The 13491-nt window shown below is 45.2% G+C and overlaps 1 protein-coding gene across 11 annotated transcripts in view; it reads right to left on the reverse strand.

Moving 5' to 3' along the window:
- The window catches only part of LOC119960968 (protein unc-80 homolog), a 475408-nt gene that overhangs the window by 410866 nt on the left and 51051 nt on the right, over positions 1–13491 (reverse strand). For all 11 annotated transcript variants that reach the window (XM_038788541.1, XM_038788566.1, XM_038788560.1 and 8 more), the window contains exon 4: positions 2732–3042. In XM_038788541.1, the coding sequence (XP_038644469.1) occupies positions 2732–3042 (311 nt within the window). The remainder of the gene's footprint in view (positions 1–2731; positions 3043–13491) is intronic.

Consider the following 13491-nt stretch of genomic DNA (forward strand, 5'->3'; position numbering starts at 1 on the left):
ACAGAACAGGCCCTTCGGCCCTCAATGTTGTGCCGAGCCATGATCACCCTACTCAAACCCACGTATCCACCCTATACCCGTAACCCAACAACCCCCCCCTTAACCTTACTTTTATTAGGACACTACGGGCAATTTAGCATGGCCAATCCACCTAACCCGCACATCTTTGGACTGTGGGAGGAAACCGGAGCACCCGGAGGAAACCCACGCACACAGGGGGAGGATGTGCAGACTCCACACAGACAGTGACCCAGCCGGGAATCGAACCTGGGACCCTGGAGCTGTGAAGCATTTATGCTAACCACCATGCTACCCTGCTGCCCCTGCTGACAAATTTCCTGAAAGACATTAGTGAACCAGATTTTTTTTTAAATGACAATCAATGATAGTTTTAAAGCCATTACTAAGACTAATTTTCAATTCCAGAATTACTAATTTAATTCATATTTCACTAGCTGCCACGGTGGGATTGAACGCATATCTCCAGAACATTAACCTAGGCCTCTGGATTAGTAGTCCAGTGGCAATAACCACTACATCACACGATTCAAACTGGATCACTGTCTGAGGCAACTCAAATTTCTTGGAAATTGTATTGGTTTTAGAGTCTCATTATGATTTGGCTGCTCTGTGCTCCAGTTTCCTCGAAACTTGCACTGTTCTCATGCTGGCTCATACATATGCTCAGCCATGCACAGTGGTGCTCCAGATTTCAACACAAATTTGACTGAACACAAAAAATTTGTCTTCTACGTGACTGGGTATAAGTAAAATTGCACAGTTTGTTGTGTCTCAAATCTGCTAGACATATTAAGGTGCTTCCATAACCCTGTGTGGCAATACATCCCAGATCATAACTCATTATGTAGAAAAAAAAATCATCTTCGCTCTCGTTCTTTTGGCAATTATCTTAGATCTGTGTCCTTTGGTTACAAACCCATCTCTCCACTGGAAAACATTTCTCCTTATTTACCGTATCAAAACACTTCAAAATTTAAGAGTTGTCATCTCTCGCCCTACATTTTCCTGCTCTATGAAGAATCCATCTACTATACGTGCATTCCGGAGCACATTGATGCCGTTCTCGAGGTGATGGAGAATTGCGATTTGCATCAAATTGGTGTCTGCCACGATTTTGGCATCGGAACCGATTCTCCGCTCAAGCGCAGTTCCCGATTTCGACGTCGGCCAGCAGAGAATCCGGCCCGCAATGTTTTGGCCTCAACTACTTTCCATGGTAACGAATTCCACAGTCTCACCGCTCTCTGGGTGAAGAAATATCTCCTCATCGCTGTCCTAAATGATTTACCCCATATCCTCAAACTGTGACCAGGGTTCTGGACACCCTCACCATCCTTCCTGCATTCACCCTGTCTTGTACTGTTTGAATTTTTGTTGGTTTCTATGAGATCCCTCATTCTTGTGAACTCCAGTGAATACAATCCTAACCAACTCAATCATTCCTCATACATGTGTCGTGTCATCCAAGGAATCAGTCTGATAAACCTTCGCTGCACTCCCTCGAAAGCAAGAACATCCTTCCTCAGATAAGGAGACCACAACTGCACACAATATTCCACGTGTGGCCTCGTCAAGGCCCTATACAATTGCAGTAAGACATTCCTGCTCCTTGGACTTGAATCCTCTCGCTATGAAGGCCAACATACCATTTACCTTCTTTACTGCCTTCTTTACCGACTGCTGCATCTGCATGATTACCTTCAGGCACTGATGTATGAGGATACCCAGGTCTTGTTGCACATTCCCCTCTCCTTATTTTATGGCCATCCAGATAATAAACTGCCTTCCTGTTTTTGTTACCAAAGTGGATAACCTCACATTTATTCAAATTATACTGCATCTGCCATTGCCCTCTCACTCAACTTGTCCAAATTGGATTGGATTGGATTTGTTTATTGTCACGTGTACCGAGGTACAGTGAAAAGTATTTTTCTGCGAGCAGCTCAACAGATCATTCAGTACATGGGAAGAAAAGGGAATAAAAGAAAATACATAATAGGGCAACACAAGATATACAATGTAACTATATAAGCACTGGCATTGGATGAAGCATACAGGGTGTAGTGTTAATGAGGTCAGTCAATAAGAGGGTCATTTAGGAGTCTGGTGACAGTTGGGAAGAAGCTGTTTTTGAGTCTGTTTGTGTGTTCTCAGACTTCTGTATCTCCTGCCCGATGGAAGAAGTTGGAAGAGTGAGTAAGCTAGGTGGGAGGGATATTTGATTATGCTGCCTGCTTTCCCCAGGCAGCGGGAGGTGTAGATGGAGTCCATAGACTCCATCTACACCTCCCGCTGCCGGGGGAAAGCGGGCAGCATAATCAAAGATCCCTCCCACCCGGCTTACTCACTCTGAAGGAGGACAAATCGCACTGAAGGATCTCTGTATCCTCCTCACAGCTCAATTTTGTGTCATCAGCAAATTTGGAGATAATACATTTACTTCCGTCATTCAAATCATTAATATATAATGTGAATAGCTAGGGTCCCAGCACCGATCCCTGCAGTCACTGTCTGCCATTTGGAACCCGTTAATTCGTACTCTTTGTATCCTGTCTTCCAACCAGTTTTCTATCCATCTCAATACACTACCCCTAATCACATGCGCTTTAATTTTATACACTAATGTCTTCAGTTATGAATTAGCTCAATAAATATGCTAATTTTCAAAATAACTAAAAAGTACAAGATTCAAGAAATTTATGAAATGTACCTTAATTCTGTGGATAAGAGGTGCAAACAAGAAGACAAACAATTCTACAGTGGCCATTGAATTTGTAAAGAGCTTGGGTCTTGTATGCTCCTCCTCTTCTGTGACACTACCTTGCCCAGGCTGGCCTGGGGATCCACGATTCTCCACCTGGTGAACAAAAGCACTGCTGCTCCCAGACCAGCTGGACCCTCCTCTTCCAGTACCAAAGGCAGTTGTAGTCTCATTGCTGCATTCAAAAGGGGCATCCAGCAGCATCCAATGCAGTGTATGAAGAAGCTTGGTCTCTGCAACGCCAAGTTTATCTTGATGGCCTTGGAATATAACAATAAACAGTTAATAGTCGGGATAGAATATTTTAGAACAAAGCAAACAATTCCCTTTTCATGCAATCCCGCGATGATCTGGGAGCATGCTGGGGGTTCAATGAATGGTATAATAATAGTTGTTAAAGGGTTCACTCTCTTAAAGTCGACTATTGCCCATTTTCTGTACAGATGTTGAATACAGCAGCAAGGAGGGTGTGGCACAGAATTGCTGTAATTGAAGGAAATTGTTACATACTCCATTTTATGCCAGATATTCTGTCCTGGTTTACTCGTATTAGTGTCTCCTATAAATGGGTTGCATCTTTAATTGCCCAATATTTGGATCAGCATGCCGAGAGGTCAAAGAGGTCAATGTGCTATGTTCCCAAACCACCACACTGACCCCGCAACATGACTGTCAGTAGATGGGCTGATTATACAATCCATCAGTCTATGACTCAGGCTATGAATCAACAAATGCTATATTGTTTTCAAGAAGAAGTTGGATATAGCACTTGGGACGAAGAGGATCAAAGGATATGGGGGAACGGGGGGAAGACGGGTGTCAGGCTATTGAGTTGGATCATCAGCCATGATCATTGGGCAGCATGGTAGCATAGTGGTTAGCACAAGTTTCCCCCCACAGTCTAAAGATGTGCAGGTTAGGTGGACTGACCATGCTAAACTGCCCTTAATGTCCAAAATTGTCCTTAGTGTTGGGTGGGGTTACTGGGTTATGGGGATAGGGTGGAGGTGTGGGCTTGAGTAGGGTGCTCTTCCCAAGATCCGGTGCAGACGCAATAGGCCAAATGGCCTCCTTCTGCACTTTAAAATCTATGATAATCTATGATAATGAATGGCGAGCAGAATGCCCTCCTCCTGCTCCTATTTTCTATGTTTGCAAAACCTCAGAACAATACAGATGATTCTGCCTGAGCTACCTCTCAAAAATACACTGAACATACATTAGGGGCGGCACTGTGGCTAGCACTGCTAGCATTCATCTCCTTTCATGCTTGAATGACTTTGAAGTAGTCAGCTGTGAAACTAACAGAAAGCACCTAACTCCCTTTCATGTGGCCAGAAGCTATCAATCATAGCTTGATGTTTATAAATGTTTGTGGGTAGTTTCACAGCTGACTACTTCAAAGTCACTCAAGCCTGAAGGGAGATGAATGAAACAATGCAGACTGCTGGGTGTTTGCGGAAGCTGTCAATCTCAGTCTAGTAAAATCAATATCACAGAGAAATGAATGAATGGCTTTAGATCAAAGATTTGAGGAGGTTCAAACCCAGCTGATTGTTTTTCTCTTTCCAGGAATTGACTGGTGCTGCTTCATGTGCCTGAGACGGCAGGTGGACTGCATAAGTGAGTTTTAAAGCAGTGGTATTTTTTACTGCCTCTGTCTGGACTGCCCTCTGGCTTCCAGACAGGGATCTGTCTTCTAGGGGGCTTCGAGACAAGGATCTCTCTTCTGGGTGAGGCGGGTGGGGGGGGGGGGGGGGGGGGGTCTTCCATGCAGGGGTCTCTCTTCTGCTTGGGAGGGGGAATTTTCTTTAATTAGGAGGTCTCTGGTAGGAGTCTCTTTAATTTGGTGGTCTCTGGTTGAGGTCTCATTAATTAGGCAATAGAAGAGGTGGGGGGGTGGGGGGATGGGTACCAGGTCTTGCATTGTGGGGGGGGGGGGGGGAGGGTGTGGGGGGGTTGCATATGAACTTTGGTAGCAACTCCCTTCACCCCCTTGCCCCACCACATCAGGGTCACGCTTGTCAAGACCTGCACCAATTCTCACCCACTTGATTCCTGGCCCAGTGGACTTCAGAACCACAAGGACCCTGAGAATATAGTGCTCGGTAAGAGGATGCAAATGGGTCTTAGCTAGCGCGGGACATAAGCCTCGATCCCAACATCAGTGGAAGACTGCAGAACCAGTTGGCAGAGGAGGCTCAGCAATGGTCGATATTCCAGGAGGGAGCCAAAGTCTACACGAAACAGGCGGCACTGTTGCTTCACAGCACCAGGGACCTGGGTTCGATTCCCAGTCTGGGTCACTGTCTGTGCAGAGTCTGCATGTTCTCCACGTGTCTGCGTGGGTTTCCTCCGGGTGCTCCAGTTTCCTCACACAGTCCAAAGATGTGCAGGTTAGGTGGATTGGCCATTCTAAATTGCTCTTAGTGTCCAAAAAGGTTAGGTGTTGTTACTGGGTTATGGGGATAGGGTGGAGGTGTGGGCTTAAGTAGGGTGCTCTTTCCAAGGGCAGGTGTAGACTCAATGGGCTGAATGACCTCCTTCTGCACTGTAAATTCAATGGCCTCCTTCTGCACTGTAAATTCTATGATTCTATTCAATGACTAGAGAGCTGAAGAATTAGTTGAATGACAAAGATATAGCAATGAAAGGAAAAACCACAGAACATTCCAAACTGCAAACAAAAGACAAAAATAAGATTGGAAACTGTAAATCTGACCCTGAAACGAATAGAAGAAAAAGTACTGAATGTTACATATGCACCGAGAACCATTGAACTGAAAAGATTCATAAGCTTTTAAAGAAATCAGGAAATAAAACAGCAAACAATTATTTGTTTGAAATTTGTGAATCAGGTGGAACTGAAGGTTCCTTTTGTAAAATGTATGCATCCAGTGAGAACATGGTAGACACCATGGAAAAAGAAAATCTGAGTTGACTCGAGGAATAAACAGGGTGTACATGCTCCTTGGCAGGAATGGGGCAGAGCTAGTGTCTGAAAAATAGAGACAGGTTGTTAACAAAGAGAAATGCAACTTGAAGGAGTACAAAAAAATTATGAACTGGAGATAGCTAAGTACCAGAAACACACAGTAAACTACCATGCCTCCACATATGACAGATGTGTAAGAACTGTCAATGCTCAAGACTGTCTGAATTTGCAAACACAGGGAGTTGAGGTGGAGGAGAAGTGAAAACAAGTAAAGACCGTATAATACTCCATTGGAAGGTAAGCTTTCTTTCGAGAAGGGGGATGTTGTGATATTGTGTACAGGTACCGTATATACTCGCATATCATGCGATCTCGCGTATCATGCGACCCCTAAATTTTAGACCCCAAAACATGATTTTATGCTATACCTCATGTATCATGCGAGTCACTTTTTTGAGACACCAAATGAGATACCAAATTACACCGTTAACAACGCCGTTAACAACCAGCTGTTTTGCGGTTTCTAATCACGGTAATAAGCAGTTAACTAACACGTAACACATAACAGTCGAATACATTCTACCATTAGCCAATATGGAGAAAAGATCTGCCAAGGAATATACTGCCAAATTGAAGCTGCAAGTCGTTGCCGAAGCGGAACACAGCAACAACGTTAAAGCTGCAAAGCTGTTTGGTGTCGGAGAAAGCTGTGTCCGCAACTGGAGAAAACAGAAAGAGAAATTGATGGAAAGTCCTTCCTATAAATGCGCTAATCGCGTGTCGAAATGTCACTGGCCGCAATTAGAAGATAACGTCTCAAAGTGGGTGTCCGAAAATTGGGAAAATGGTTATATTATAACTCGATCTAAAATTAGACTATATGCTTTACGAGAAGCAAGAAACATGGGCATTCGTGAGTTTACTGCAAGTCCTGGATGGTGTACGCGGTTCATGAAAAGACATGACTTTGTGTTAAGAAGAAAAACAAAAATTGCACAGAGACTCCCAAAAGAATTAGAAGAAAAAGTGACTAGTTTTCAAACATTTGTAATCAAACATCACAAAGCTAACAGCTATCAGTTATTGTGCATTGGAAACATGGATGAAACACCCGTGAATTTTGATATGCCATCAAACTCAACCGTTAATAAAGTCGGTGAGAAAAGTATTTTTATCAAAACTACAGGGCATGAAAAGACACATTTTACGGTTGTACTAATGTGTATGGCAGATGGGACGAAACTTCCTCCAATGGTTATCTTTAAACAGAAATTAATGCCCAAAGTAAAATTTCCAAATGGTATCGTTGTCCATGTCCATGAAAAAGGTTGGATGAACGATAATGGTTGCAAGATTTGGCTAAAGAGAGTTTGGGAATCAAGAGCAGGTGGTTTACGACGCCCAAAAAGTTTACTTGTGTGGGATATGTTTAGGTCACATCACTTGGATTCTGTTGTGAAAGCTGTTCGCGAATCAAACACCGATATAGCAATCGTTCCAGCTGGCTTGACTAGCGTCGTTCAGCCACCTGACGTATCCATTAATAAGCCATTTAAAGACAATATAAGAAAGAAATGGAATGACTGGATGATGGAAGGAGAGAAATCATTTACGAAGGGAGGGAATATGAAGGCTCCGGATTTGCCTCTACTGTGTTTGTGGGTAAAAGAAGCATGGGCTGAGTTAGATGCAGATTTGATTGTTAAAGCATTTTAAAAATGTGGAATCGCAAATGCTTTGGATGGAAGTGACGATGATGCTATATTCGAAGATGCAGGAGGAGAGGATGAAAATATTGAAGACCTGGAAGATGATCAGTATGACGACTGCCTAGATGAAGAAGAATTCCAAGCTTTATTTGGTGATGACACTGATAGCAATGAAAGCGAATTGGACGGATTTTAGTTAACCTGCAAAAGTTTGTTTTAATAGTTTTTTTATTAAAGTTTTATTAAAGTTTGTTAATTAACCTACATATGTATTCCTGTTTTATATTTCATTATGTCCATAATAATGTCCATTTGACTTTCCGTTAATGGATACGGTCTGCTTAACAGCCTAACAGCCTAACAGCCTAATCTTGACCAGTACGTCACACCCGAAATTTTGTATCTCGCGTATCATGCGACCCCCCAAATTCAGGTCAAAATTTAGGTCTTCAAAGGTCGCATGTTACGCGAGTATATACGGTAATTGTAATGTGCCCAGCAGAGTAAAGGTTACTGTGGGACTGGACCTCCGGTGGTGGCCATGGAGTGAGTGTCGTACATTTGGTGGCTCCCGCTCAGGGTGGAATTTTTTCATCCTTCCCCACCCGATCTGAGGTATGTTTGATGGGAAGGTTTATCTCTTAGGAGATTCACTAGGTTAATCACAGAGCTGAAGGGGTTGGATTACGAGGAGAGGTTGAGTAGACTGGGACTGTACTCGTTGAAATTTAGAAGGATGAGGGGGGATCTTAGAGAAACATATAAAATGATGAAATTGAATAGATAGGATAGATGCGGGCACGTTGTTTCCACTGGCGGGTGAAAGCAGAACTAGGGGCACAGCCTCAAAATAAGGGGAAGTAGATTTAGGACTGAGTTGAGGAGGAACTTCTTTACCCAAAGGGTTGTGAATCTATGGAATTCCTTGCCCAGTGAAGCAGTTGAGGCTCCTTCATTAAATGTTTTTAAGATAGAGATAGATAGTTTTTTGAAGAATAAAGGGATTAAGGGTGATGGTGTTCGGGCCGGAAAGTGGAGCTGAGTCCACAAAAGATCAGCCATGATCTCATTGAATGGCGGAGCAGGCTCGAGGGGCCAGATGGCCTACTCCTGCTCCTAGTTCTTATGTTCTTATGTTCTTATCGGACGAAGAGTGTAATGAAAAAGAGGCAGCAGCTTGACCAATAGATTAATAAAGATGCGACATAGGAAAAGATGCCGGAGAGTGGCTGTGCAGCATTGCCCGCCCAGTGATCTACGGAGCAGCTGGTTAACTATCTCAACAGAAAGTTCCAGCAGCAAAGGAAGGAGGCCTCAGAGGGCCTGGCTAAGGTGGTGGAGCCGCTTAGGGTGGCTATTGAGCCTGTGGAACAGATGCAGGAGGCACAGGAACTGCCGATCCAGAAGATGGAGGATAGATTGACCTTGCTAGAGGCGGAGATGGGGATGGTGATGAGCAACCAAAAAAGAATGAGGGAGAAGTTGAAGGGTCTTGAAAACTGCTCCATGAGGCAAAATCTCTGGATTGTGGGGATGCCCAAGTGTGTTGAAGGAGCGCAGGTCGCCAAGTATGTGGCAAACATGTCCCCCAGACCTGATTGGTTACATGAAATGTGCAGGGGTTGGATGGAACGGTTAAATGGTCGCATGTTTTCGCACTCCTGAGTACATTGAAGGTGGACGTCGTGTTTCTTCAGCAGACATACCTGAAGCAGGGAGATCTGTCGAGGATGAGAAATGGATGGGTGGGGCAGGTGTTCCACTCGGAGTTGGACATGAAGACGAGGGAGGTGGTGGTGCAGGTCAACAAGAAAGTGGCATTCGATGTTGGCAGTATTGTAGCTGGAGGGGACTCCATTTGTTTCTGGTGAACGTTTTTGCCCCAAATTGAGGTGATGTGGATTTCTTGAGATGGGTATTAGGGAAGATTCCGGACCTGGACATGCACAGGTTGTTAATGGAGGTTCTAGATCATAGGCTGGACTGGTCGTGTCCCAGGTCTTTGAAGGTTTTGGGTATGGCAAAGGCGTTAAGGGGGGTTCATGGACTGTAGGGGGCAACCCATGGCGGTTTGGGAGACTCGGTGTGAAGGGGTTCTTCACTTTTCTCTAGGCACTGTGTGTACTTACAGACTGACTTTTTTCTAATGGATAAGACGCTGTTGGCATGGGTAGCCGATTCAGAGTATTCGGTGATTGTGGTCTTTTTATTAATTTAGAGTGCAGAATTATTTTTTTTCCAATTAAGGGGCAATTTTAGAATCGCTAATCCTCCTAACCTGCACATCTTTGGGTTGTGGGGGTGAAACCCACGCAGACAAGGGGAGAATGTGCAAACTCCACACAGTGGCCCGAGGCCGGGATCGAATCCGGGCTGGATGCAGGTGGCTATAGAATACTTCAGGGATTTGTTTGTTGGGGATAGGTTGGCAGGCCTTGAAGAGCTTGAGGAAACGTATCAGTTGCCTAAGGGGAATAGATTTAGGTACCTACAGATGAGGAACTTCTTGAGGAAAGAGGTGCCGTCCTTCACGGTGTTGCAACCTCCGGTGCTACAAGATAAGCTGTTGTCCAAAATGACATTGGGGAGGGGAGAGTGGCAGATATTTATGGAGAATTGATGCAGAGAGAGGCCGCTCCGGTGGAGGAGGTTACACGCAAATGGGATGAGGAGTTGGAAGTGGAGTTGAGGGCCGGGTTGTGGAAGGAAGCCCTGCAGAAGGTGAATGAGTCCTCGTCGTGTGCGAGGCTAAGCGCCATCCAATTGAAGGTGGTGCATAGGGCCCACATGACGGTTGCAAAGATGAGCCGATTCTTTGCAGGGGTGGAGGATAATTATGGGACCTGTGAGCTGGGTGGTCTGCGAATCACGTCCACATGTTCTGGGGTGTCCAAAGCAGAGGGGGTTCTGGCCTGGGTTCTCTGAGATTTTGGACGTAGGAGTGGCCCCAGTCAGGAGGTGGTGATATTTGGAGTGTCGGAAGAGCCGGGAGTCCAGTTGGGGAGAGAGGCCGATATTTCGGCCTTTGCCTCTCTGATACGGGGAGCGGAGGAGGAGTTCACCCTGAGGTAGAAGCCGTTTATCGACTTCTTTTTTGTTCCATAAATTTAGAGCGCCCAATTATTTTATTTTTTTTCCAAATAAGGGGCAATTTAGCATGGCCAATCCACCTACTCTGCACATCTTTGGGTTGTGGGGGTGAAACCATCACAGACATGGGGAGAATGTGCAAACTCCACACGGACAGTGACCCAGGGCCGGGATTCTGGGACCCGGGTCCTGAGCGCCGCCGTCCCAGTGCTAACCACTGCGCCACATGCCGCCCTTATTTACTTCTTTTAAAGTGAATTTTAAATGGGGGTCAGGGTTTCATGTTTTCCCTTTATATCGGGGAGGGAGGGGGGAGATAAAGGGGAAAAAAATAAGGGGGTGGTGTGCATTGCAGGCCCGATATCAGTTGGCGCAGTTGGCTGGTGTTTTTGGTTCTATTGTTTTTGTTTCTGATATTTCAATGCATATATGTAAAATGCCTTTGATAAAAATATATTTTTTTTTAAATGTGGGACTGGAGCACTGTATAGGGTCACATGATAACAGAGTCAGAAAGAACACTCTGGAATTAACCTTCCTGTGTGGAAGCAGCACCATGCATGTCAGTAATCCGGGAACTGTAAATAGTTAAAAGACTAACATCGAACAGTTCATGTTTAAACATACAAGTCTCAAGATCTCGTCAGTGAGACATCTAAAGAACCCAAAATACAACATGTGCCCTGCAAGTACCAAGCAATGACCATCTCCAACAAGATGAATCTAACTATCGCCCTTTGATATTCAATGGCATTACCACCTCATAGTCCCCCACTCCCAACATTCTGGGGGTTACCGTTGACGATTTGGACTAGCCATATAAATACTGTAGCTACAAGAGTAGGTCAAAAGCTAGGAATCATGTGACAAGTAATTCACATCTGGACTCCAGAAAGCCTTTCCACCTCTGCATGGCACAAGTCAGGGTTTTGATGAAATACTCTCCACTTGCCTGGATGAATGCAGCTCCAACAACACAAGATGCTCAACGTCATCCAGGACAAAGCAGCCACTTGATTGCTTCTCCTTCCACAAACATTTACTCTATCCACCAACGCATAGAGGCAGCAATGTGTACCACCTACCAGATGAACTGCTGGAACTCAGCAAGGCTCCTTTAACAGCACCATGCAAACTCATGGCCTCGACCATCTAGAAGGACATGGGTAGCAGGTGTATGGGACCATAATGACCTGTACGTTTCCCTTCAAGCTACACACCAATCACACTTGGGAGATATACCGCTGTTCCTTCACTGTCACTGAGTCTAAATGCTGGAATCTCTTCGTAACAGCACTCTGGGCGCAGCCACAGCACATGGCTGCAGCGGTTCAAGAAAGTGGCTAACGACCACCTTCTCATGGGTAATCAGAGAAGGGCAATAAATTCTGGCCTGGCAATGCCCTCGACATATAAATGATTTTTTTGAAAAGCCTTAGATCTGAATGAGGACACTTAACACAACCTCCTTTTTAATCTAACAGCAATCGAAAGTAACACCTAAGAACTAACTTTTGGCCTGTGCCATACAAAGAACAGTCAACAGAAGACTAATTCATTCTATGACTTACATTAAAGAAACCAGTCAATAACTAAAATACTTTTGTCACAATGGGGCACGAGAGAACTGGTTTCATCAATGCTTCAAAGTGGCTTTGAAGCTCTAGGACAGCTGCACTAACTGGAAATGTATGCAAAAGCTCAGATGGTGGAACTTGGTTAAAGGTTGTATATAATGGGGACAATTTTTCTGCTGGGTTGCACCCGGCGCAAATCCCGCTATGTCAGGTAAATACCAGGAGTGTCCTGAATTCCAGTGGTTAGCACTGCTGCCTTACAGCGCCAGGGACCTGGGTTCAATTCCGGCCTCAGGTGACTGTTTGTGTGGACTTTACGCACTCTCCCCGTGTCAGCGTGGGTTTCCACCGGGTGCTCCAGTTCCCTCCCACAGTCCAAAGATGTGCAGGTTAGGTGGATTGGTCATGCTAAATTTCCAGTAGTGCCAAAAAAGGTTAGGAGGGGTTATGGGGTTACAGGGATATGGTGGGGGAGTGGGCTTTGGTCGGGTGCTCGTTCAGAGGGTCGGTGATGGCCTCCTTCTGCACTGTAGGGATTCTGTGAAAGGGGATTCGCGGTTTGCAATGAACCCGGACTCTCCCAGCAGACATAATCATTCACTAATTTTAATGAATTTATAATGTGCAAAGTTGACTTAATGCCAAACCTTCTGGGTTTGTGCTATGCTCCGATGGGCCAGCGTAACGTGGCACAGAGACCAGGTACGATTACCATGCTGTAGGGGAGGGGTTAAAGGCCATTGCAGCCCTCTGATCGTCAGTATGAGTGTCAGCCAGGGGCTGTGACAGGTTGGCACTGCCAAGCGAGAGGGCCTGAAGTGGGCAGGACCTTTGGTGTCCCATAGCTGCGTGACGCTCACTTGGTGGGGCTTAAATAGAGCAATTGGGGAGGGGGTCGGGTTACTCTGATTCGGGGGGTGTTGACCCAAACATTTAGCGATGGGAAGGTTGCCCCTCTGTGCTCAAGGATTGGGTGGGGCACGTCCTTTTGTCGTGGGGAGCCCCGATGTTCGTCCCACCACCGGCCATTGGCAGGCCAGCTCTGCCACTATCAAGCACACTGTGGGGTGGTGTGTAAAACCCAATATCTATTCACATTTAGCCTACTTTTAAAATTTCACATGTATATCTTGCAGAAATGGACTACTGGTGTCAACATAAGCTACCTTCAAATGTTTTTTGAAAATATTTTATTAAGGCGTATATAATTTTAATAATTTTCAAGAGGAAAAAAACAAATAATCCCCATCCAACCAACAAGCAAACCCAGCAACATGGCATACACACAGTTCCACAATCCTCCTTTCTCACTAACTATTTCCCACCTCAGCCAGCCCCCCATGCATCCCTCTTATCCTTTAACCCCCCTCCTCCTCCGAATCTTCAAAACACGGAAAG

This window comes from Scyliorhinus canicula, chromosome 2 (genome assembly GCF_902713615.1).
Source record: "Scyliorhinus canicula chromosome 2, sScyCan1.1, whole genome shotgun sequence".
NCBI classification, from domain to species: Eukaryota; Metazoa; Chordata; class Chondrichthyes; order Carcharhiniformes; family Scyliorhinidae; genus Scyliorhinus; species Scyliorhinus canicula.